Raw genomic sequence first — 9859 nt, forward strand, 5'->3', positions numbered from 1 at the left:
GGGTTTTTTGTGATCTCCTCGGATACTGGTCACGCTCTACTGACAATGAGACTCGGACACCTGCAAAACAACGAATATTCCGGTGATCGGAATATTCGCCTCCGACGATCAAGTTAGTGATCGGAAATCGGAAAAGCTAGAGAGAGAAAGTAGAGAGAAGTTGAAGCTTTTTAATGCTCTATCTTTATGTTATGTCGTAATCCACCCCTCCCATCATAAATGATTGGGGTAATTATAGGGGTGGGAACATGTGCCCCTCTAGGGTTTGTACCCTAGAATGTCGTGACGTGATTGGTTGCGCAATCAGGGGTCGCCACGTGTCATGGGGGACGCCGTTTTACGGCTTTCAAGGGTTTCTCAGGATTTGGGCCTAATGTAATCATGGCATTTTTCTCTTTCTGATGTTGTATTGTGTATTTAAAGATAGCTGACATGTGTCACCCTGTCAGGTGGACACGTGCCACACTATCATAGGGCCACGTGTCGCCTTCTTATTGGGCCACGTGTCACTATGAGATTGGGCCACGTACCTGGGGTATTTTTACCCTAAACAAGATCTAATAATGATAAGTAAAAAGTTAAATAGAACACACAATAATTACTTTGATTGCATTTTTAAATATAAGAAACAGAGACAGTAACACTAATGGTTTAGTATGAATCTTCAAAGTAAAATTTTAAAATCATTCAAATTCATAAAAACACTTCGCTTGAAAAGATTATTAAAATCCTACAAGTATATACTACGAATAGATAGGACAATATTAAGATCAAGACAACGTTTATCATGAAACACATTCCCTAAACTTAAAAATAATAATTTTAGTTTTAATGTGTATAAAAAATACAATGTTACTGTATTTCTATTTATATCATTATGTATGGAGATATGGAGTAAGGTCTCGTCCACTTCACCTTAAAAAATAATATTTAATAAAAATAATTTCAGCTTAATAAAAATAAGTTCAGTTTAGCAAAAATAATTTCAGTTCAGTAAATATAATTTCATGTTAATAAAAATCAGTAAATTAAAGGAAAAAAATAATAGAAAATCAGTAAAAATAATTTCAATTCAGCAAAAATAATTTCAGTTCATCAAAAAATAATTTCAATTTAGCAAAAATAAGGTGAAGTGAATGAAACCTTATTCTTATTACAAATTAATTGTGTAATAGTATGTGTTAATACATAAATGGTTTATGGTAATATGTAAACACCAATTTGCTCATTCAGCAATCCACTTATTAGAAATTATTTTTAAGTAAACATCTTGTTCAAAATCAAATTAACTTTTTTAATTTAGGAAAATTCAACTAAAAAAACCCAACTTTGGCCAATCTTATTGAAAGTATCTCCGCTTCATATGGTGAAATAATTAAGTACATTTTTTTAGAGACAATAATTTAGTGAAAAATTACTAAGTACAACTTTATATTTAATCAAAATAATACGAATAGTGTTTTTACACAAGAGGATTTTATCTCAACTACTCGTATTCCTTCCGTGTTTTAATAAATGTTACAGTTTGACACTTTTTTTTACTATTCACATAATGGTTTTAACTTGATTAATTTACTATTATATAAAAAAACAAATGTTATTGTATAATGCATTGTTGGATTCGTTATAATCTATACTTTTATAATATCAATTTTCCTATAATATTACTAATATATATTAAAATAAATTAATAGTCAAAGTCGTATCTCGACATGCATATTTGGTCAAACTGTAACACTTATTAAAACACAGAGGGAGTAATATTTTAGTACTCTTAATAGTTCAAAGGCTTCGAAATAGCCAAAAACTGAAAGCCTTGATTTGAAATTAGTAACTATAACATCATGGGTAAATTACTAAATTACAAAGGGAGCATCATGATGAAAAAACCCCTAAAAAGCCAAAATTCCAAGAGATAATATAATTTCCTAACGAAAGTTAACATTATAAGACTAAGAACACTCTTGTCATATCACTCTTGTCAAAATTCTCTACAAGGTCACAAACTAGCAATCCATCCAATCAAGCAACAAACAATATTGAAGCTATCATCATCACAATTAAAAAGAACCCAACCAAAAAAACAAAAAAAAAAGTTTTTTTTTTTCTTCTAGAAATTAAAGAAAAAAAAAACCCTCATTTTTGTACATGAAAAAAAAGGCTAAAATAGCCACTACATGATCTCATGAAGCAGGCTGATGAGCTTTACCATTAGAAAAGGGCAACATGGGCACCTTAGGCTTACCAAGAGACAAAGTAACATTATTATCATCATCATTATTAGAACTAGCATTATTATCCCTCGAAGCAGCGGGGGCGCCATTAGTCGCAACAGTAACAGCAGCGGTGGGCTTAGCGATAACGGAGGTAGGAGTAGCCGGAGCAGGGGCAGAGGCAGCGACGGTGGGGGTGGACGTAGTAGTAGAAGTGGGGGCCACACGCTCACAAGAAGGGCACATAGTAAGAGTAGTAGCAGGAAGTTGCATGTAGAAAGGCTGTGAAGTTTTCAAGGCTCTTAATTCCTGAAGCTCCTTTTGTAATCTCCTGTTCTCTTCTGTCAACGTCTCACAGCACCTCTTTAAATACTCGCAATCTACCTCTGTCTGCTTCAGCTTCGTCCTGTGTCATTTTTAATTCCCACATTCATTCCAACAGCTTTTTTATTTTCTTTTTATTTAATTATAATATATAATAATAATAATGATGATGATTATAAATATGCATAGAGTATAGACAATAGCAGATTGTAAAGTAAGGAGTATATCATATCATATCATGTCCCAATGAATATAACACAAAGATTTGCTTTCAACAGCTATACTTTATGATCTGACCTTACAACCAGACATAAATATCATCGGAGAAATATACTACGGAGTAGCATAATTTTGAAAAACTTAAAACGCTCCAACATTTTTAATGTGTTTTATTAAGAGAATGATACATGATGGTCTTTAAAAAATGTTACTTCCTCTGCTTTCTAATACTTGCAATACTTCTCTAAAATAGAAATGTCACAATACTTCCAACACACTATAAATGGAAAGTCATTTGGGGAAAAGCTATACTATTTTTCTTATTTAAATCACATGACCCACAAAATTATACTCCTAACAACCACTCACCTTATTTTAAAGTGTATTATATCATGTAAACCCCACGTTTTCTTAAATACCGTGAAAAAGTGTGTGTTGTAACTATTAAAAAACGGAGGAAGTATGTCCCCGTTTCATATTGTTTTTTTTTTCTTCTCATTTAAGGTATGTTCTCTTCATCTTATTCAGTTTAATTCTTAATTTCCTTCTCTCATAAAATATTCAGTTTAGTTCATTTCAGCTCTAATCAGCTCAGCTCAGTAAATCAAAACAGGCCCTTAGAGTCTTCTTGTAGACCGAACAACATGAAACAAACGAATTACATTTTAAAATTAATTAATACGGAGTACATGTTAATGTTTATATGTAACTAAATTGCATATATCATACACTTTGATATTAACAAAATTATTCGTTATTAATGTTTGTAATTCAATTTTTCGTATTACATATTTACATAATACTTATATTATATTTCGTATATTTCTAACCCTTTTTAATATAATTATTCTTAAATCTCACTCCGTAATTATTTTGTGATCAATCCCATAAACAAAAAGAAATGAGCAGCAATATGATAAAAGAAATTACTTTGGGATGGACCAATATAGTAGGGCCTATATATTATGTTTCATAATTGCCATCGAAGCAAATTCATAAACAAAACAATGATGGGACTTTTGGTAGATGGAGAATGTATTTTGACCATTAAAGAATAAGACTTCAAAATTAACTAATTTAACAAAATGTCATTGGTTAACCATTACTTTTTTTCATTGTTTTTGCTTCTTTTGGTAAGTTCCTTCTCTATTTATCAATTATATTTCATCACAAAAATTAAATTTAAAAAAATAAAGATCTTGCATGCCAAAGTCCCTTCCAAAGTCCCAATTACCAACCTTTTTCCTATTTCTAACCCTTATTTTTAAATGCACTCTTCTTTTGAAAGCACCTATACTAACAAATTAGACCAGTTAGGCCCTGTTCACTTCACTTTAAAAAATTAATATTAAGTAAAAATAATTTCAATTCAGTAAAAATAAGTTCAGCTCGATAAAATTAATTTCACTTCAATAAAAATAATTAAAGTTCAGTAATATAAGTTCAGTTCAGTAAAATTCAGTTATCTTAAAGAAGAATTATAATAGAAAATCAGTAAAAATAATTTTAGGAAAAATAATTTCAGTTCAGCAAAATTAATTTAAATTCAGTAAAATTAATTTAAGTTCAATAAAAATAATTTCAGTTCAACAAAAATAAGGTGAAGAGAACGGGACCTTAAATACGTTGAGTTAATTTGAATTATGTATGTACAAATCTGTGTTCAAGACTTCAAATCAACTCTAGGCAAACCATTAAAAGTACCATCGGTCTCCTAATTAAGAATCAAAAATTTGTGTTCAATACCATAGATTTTCATTAGTATTTCCATTTAGCCCTTCAAGCAAAGATTTTTACTAACCCTATATACCTAGCAAACTAAAAATCCAAAAAAAAAAAAAAATACATGTATATAATTCCAAATAATAGCAACCTAATAAAACTACTCTATCAATATAATTATAGAAAAAAAAAAAAAAAAAAAAAAAAAAAAAGGATCAAAAACCAAGAGAAAGCATGTGAACAATCTAAAAATTTGACCTTTATTTTACTTTTTTCGTTCTATTCAACAGGTCAAGCAGTAAAAAAGATTTTGGCAGCCTATATTCAATAAAGATTAGATTTTGGCAACCTACTTTGTAATAAAGATTCATCACACGTGTCACTGTTCAATTTACAAAATTATACTCGTAATTATATAAATAAAATAAATAAAATATTTCACCCAAAAAAAAAATCTATAATATAATTGTAGAGTCAATTCACCACAATCCCTCAAATCTCCAGTCCTCAAATTCTATTGATCACATTTTTTTAAAAAAATTATTTTTAAAATTTTTTTTTAACACCAATAATTACCTTACCCATCCCACTATTTTTTAATTTTAATATTTTGTATTTTTTTCAAGGAATATCAATAATCACCAACATTTCACTTTAGGTAATCTTCTTTCGTGAATAATGTATCCCGTGCAAATCACGGGTATGCTCTAGTTATATAAATAAAATAATTCGAGTTGTATACTTGTAAAATTACTTTTGAGATGAAAATTTTAATTTCAACCTCAAAACATTTTGGGTCAGAAGATAACTGTAAATTTTTTGGATTTAGCATCTTTAGATTTCATTCACATAAGACAACAAGAAAAGACGAATTGTAACGACATTTTTTAGATAAAATAATAATGTTGGATGATGTCTCATATTATTATCGGATTACCCAAAAAAGAAAATATTTATTAAAAATTTAAAAAATAAATACCTGGCTCGTCTATTCTGAAACCAAACTTCCACTTGACGAGGCCGAAGATTGAGTTGCTTAGCCAATGCAAGCTTTTGCTTCTGCAATTCATTTGTAACATTTGTCAAAACATGGGTGATTACGATCGCAATTAGAAGGGCGTTATCTAGATTCTAGACGTGTAATTAAAAAAAACAGAGGAAGTATATTATATAGATAATGTTATCGTGGGCTGCCATATGAAACTAAAAATAAACACCATGATTAACGAAACCGTAGACCAGTGAGACAAAAGATTAAGTATGTAGTACTACCTTAATAAATTTATCCTAAATGTCACACTCGACCATTATTAAATGAAATCTTTGCATGTTTTTTGACCAAAATAAATAAATGGCAAAGAGTACATAAAAGTATTGACAAATTCTAATACAAATTGTATAATTTGAAAGTAAACAAGGAGGTGCAACTTAATAATTACAAAGGATAGGCTTGAACCATAAAGCATGATCCATAAATTTCAACATATAGTAATTGACAATTATTGATTGTAGAGAATTTTGGACCACCACCTCCATGTTTTTTTTTTGGTCAATATAAATAAAAATTAAAAATTTATTTGGACTCACACCACCTTCTCATAATAATAGGCATGCCATTTAAGTGGTGCAAAGGCTCCAATAGGTCATAAGGACCAAACCTTCATCAATCAATATAAAACTATTTTTGTGTAATACGAAAAACACTCAATTCAAATTGGTACGGAGGATAGAATATACGAACCAGAATGAATACTCTCTCCATTTTTAAAAGTTTTTCCTGTTATCGAATTAAAATAAAACAGAATTGAGAAAGACAAAAGAATTGACTTACAGGGTTCAAAGTATGGTGCTCTTTAAAGCTCTCTTCAAGAAAAGCCGATTGTTCCTTAGAAAGCCTAAGCTTTTTCCGAGTGGATCCATTCTCTTCATCATCACTTCCCTTTGACGTTGTTGCCCCTATTATTTCTGGCCCATAATTATTGTTATTATTATTATTTTCATTTCCTCTCTTATTATTATTACTAGTATATAGAGAAAACTCCATAAACGACGACGTTCCGCTGTTCGGAGACGATTGTTCCTCGACTTCCTCCGCCGTAGTCTCCACCGCGGGACGCCGGTTTGGCTCCATGATTTTGGATCCCGGTCCATCTGATGAACCTGGTTCAGAACTCACTGTGTGTCCCACATGAAAATAAATAAACTTGCAAAAGTCAAACTTTTTGGATTACCGATTCATAAACCCACTAAAAACTTTACCAAGTGCATATATACAAGTCAACTCTCATAAATAACTGGTCATTTATTTTATTTTTATTTTTTCTTAAATGTTTTACCATGGTTCAATTCAAGGGTATCCAAAGAAAAAAAGTGATAAATAGCAAAATCAAAGAATTAGGAAACGCATATAAATCCGTAGCAGAAATAAAATTTATGCTCCTATTCATATGTGAATAATCTACCCTGTCTCCCCTAAACATTTTTTTAGACATTGCAGTCAAAATAAAAAGTAATGTAGAAATTGTTATACATTCAGATATACGGTGCGTTCAAGAGTATTATTTTTTGTTCATTTCAATGATTATTGCGCATTTTATCATTAAATGAGAAAGCAAATATCTTTGGATATGCTGTACTCAATTATAACAATCTTGGAGAGATGAAGGAAGTAAACAAAATCAGGCATACAATACTGAAATTTTTTATTATACGTCCGGGTGTAACTAATACCCAAGCAAATAATACCGAATAGAAAAAAAAAAAAAAAAAAAAAAAAAAAAAAAAAAAAAAAAAAAAAAAATATTTAAGATGTACGGAGATTAGAATAAAAACAAATAGTACTAAGTTTTTTTTTTAGGTGGGAATATTTCTACTTAATTTGACTTTGGCTTTTTTAAAAAAAATGTTTTAAATTAATCAAAAATTTGCAGAAATGATGAATATAAATTTTAAAACCAAGGCAGATAAAATGGCAAAAATGAATTTTAAAAATGAATATAAAAAAAAAGTGTAAAAAATACAAAAAAAAAATTAAAAAAAGGAAGGGAAGAAAAATTACAATTATCAGTAAGCCAAGGAAAGCGAAGAGGAGGAGGTGGTTGAATAGAACGCGGAACAGGCGACAAAGGTAGCAGATCAAGCTGAAGCCTTGATGGATCTGACGACGACGATGAACCTCCACCGTTAATTTCTCTCTGATCATCTTCTTCCTCTTTCTCAGCCGTTGATCTTGATGATCCCATGCAGTAGCCCACACTGTTACTCTCTACACCCCTGTTTCCCAAACTCAATGCTAACTCCATCTTTTTCTTTTTCTTTTTTAAAAATATTTTTAGAGAGAGAAAGTTGAGAGATAAAAAGACTAGACTTTGAATGTTTTTTTTTTTTTTTTGTCTACACAACCAAATCCCCCCTAAAAAGGGAGTGCTTTATATATAGGAAACTATATAATATAATACTGTATTATTTTTATATATTTATATTCAATTGTTATTATATTTGTAGTAACATTATTATTGTTTTTATAACATACGACTATACGAGTAGTATCATTTTAATTTATTGATTGAATTTTTATTTTTGGGTATGAAAATATTTAATCATAAAGATTGACCGACAAATCTTGTTTGACAAACACACGTGAATATATATAAATACACTTCTACGACGACAACCGTTTTCATACGTTTGTTTTCAGATTTTGTTGTTGTTGATTTTTATTTTTAATTTAATTTCTTAATTAAGAATAATTACTTTTAGTCTAAGGTAGTAATCATATTGTCTAATACAAGTAGTACCAATTTAATTATTTAAATTTGTAATTTAATTATGGAGTGAGTGATTTTTTTAATGGGACATTATTACTTCAATTGCATGGTTTTGGAGTGACTAGGGGCCTGTTCATATTTACTGAATTGAGCTGAACTGAACTGAACTGAACTGATTGGAACTGAACTGAACTGAATTGAGCTGAAATGAATATTTTATGTGAGAGAGAAATTAAGAGCTGAACTGAACTGAACTGAACTGAACTGATTGGAACTGAACTGAACTGAACTGATTGGAGCTGAAGTGAACTGAAATTAAGTAAATGTGAACAGGCACTAGATCTTATCACAGCATTCCTTACATGTGAATTATTTATGCACCTATACATTTTTTTTTTTTTTAAATATACATCTAGGTATAGAGAAAGATTTTCTTCAAATTTGTGTATTCATAAAGATCTTTACATTTTTAAGACTATTTGAATTTTATCAGATGTCTCCTAGATAAGTTTGAATAGAATCATCAATGTGTAAGAATAATTATAATTGATAATAACATCAATAATTAGTAGGGATGTCAATGGGGCGGGGCGGGGCGGGGCGGATGTTGGCCTTCCCATCCCCATCCCCACCTAACATTTTCATCCCCATCCCCATCCCCATCCCCGCGGCGGGTCTAATATTCATCCCCATCCCCGCCCCGGTGGGTACAACTCCAAAACCATCCCCGCCCCACCCCCCCACTTGGATATCCATCCCCGCCTAATCCCCACCAAATACCCGCCTAATCCCCACCCAAGATCCACCAAATTTCCGTGTCTCAAATACACAATCCTACATAATTAATACGGATTATAATATTTAAAAAAAAATTCTTAACATTACACACATTTTTGTTTATAATATAAGTGTAGTACAAATATTATAATTAATATTTATTTCACGTAATTATTTTATAAAATAATATAAAAGTATATAGATGTGGGTATGAGGTGGGGATGGGGCGGGTACGAAGTGGGGCGGGGCGGGGATGGGACGGGTACAACTTAAAATCCACCCCCGCCCCATCACCCATGGCGGGTATCGTTTTCATCCCCATCCCCGCCCCACCACCCGCCAAACCGAGACCCATCCCCGCCCCACTGGGGCGGGGATGGGGCGGGTCTCCTACTTGACCCGCCCCACTGACATCCCTAATAATTAGATTGATTTCAGCCCAATTATAATTGGGCACGCCAAAAAAAAAAAAAAAAAGGCCACAAAGATCTTGGAATTATTTGTGTGAATATCTGCGGGCTATATTTTATCAAAATACAATATTTTACAGAATTGGTAAGAGTATCATTGACGAGAACACATTTCTGTAAAAAAAAATGATATATATGCAATATATGATTTTTCTCAATACAATCACTATAATATTCATTATTGTCTTAATATCTTGGCCAATAAATCCTATTGGTCATACATTATTGTTTTAATATCTTGGCTGATAAATCCTATTATAATTTAAAATTATTTAAGCCATTTGATTTTATTTCCTAGTCTTCAATTGTTCATTCACAGTTAATATTTGGTATGAAAATATTTAATCATCAATGTGTAATGATTTTA

At 30.9% G+C, this 9859-nt stretch overlaps 1 protein-coding gene across 1 annotated transcript; it reads right to left on the reverse strand.

Annotated features, from left to right (window-relative positions):
* Positions 1-1993: 1993 nt before the first annotated feature.
* LOC145582301 (uncharacterized) lies at positions 1994-7864 on the reverse strand. Its single transcript, XM_081639300.1, has 4 exons — positions 7537-7864; positions 6310-6653; positions 5458-5537; positions 1994-2619 (listed from the first exon to the last, which is right to left on the reverse strand). Exons 1-4 carry the CDS (start codon positions 7778-7780, stop codon positions 2184-2186), a joined length of 1104 nt encoding a protein of 367 aa, XP_081495426.1. The 5' UTR covers positions 7781-7864; the 3' UTR covers positions 1994-2183.
* Between the last annotated feature and the right edge of the window lie 1995 nt (positions 7865-9859).

This window comes from Chenopodium album, chromosome 15 (assembly GCF_948465745.1).
Source record: "Chenopodium album chromosome 15, dcCheAlbu1.1, whole genome shotgun sequence".
In the NCBI taxonomy this organism is placed as follows: Eukaryota; Viridiplantae; Streptophyta; class Magnoliopsida; order Caryophyllales; family Amaranthaceae; genus Chenopodium; species Chenopodium album.

Coding starts and splice junctions, on each gene's coding strand:
- LOC145582301 (XM_081639300.1), bottom strand. CDS start 7,780: ATGGAGTTAGCATTGAGTTTGGGAAACAGGGGTGTAGAGAGTAACAGT. Junction 5,538..6,309: donor AGCACCATACTTTGAACCCT/GTAAGTCAATTC, acceptor AATGAATTGCAG/AAGCAAAAGCTTGCATTGGC. Junction 2,620..5,457: donor TTTCAGAATAGACGAGCCAG/GTATTTATTTTT, acceptor AAAATGACACAG/GACGAAGCTGAAGCAGACAG.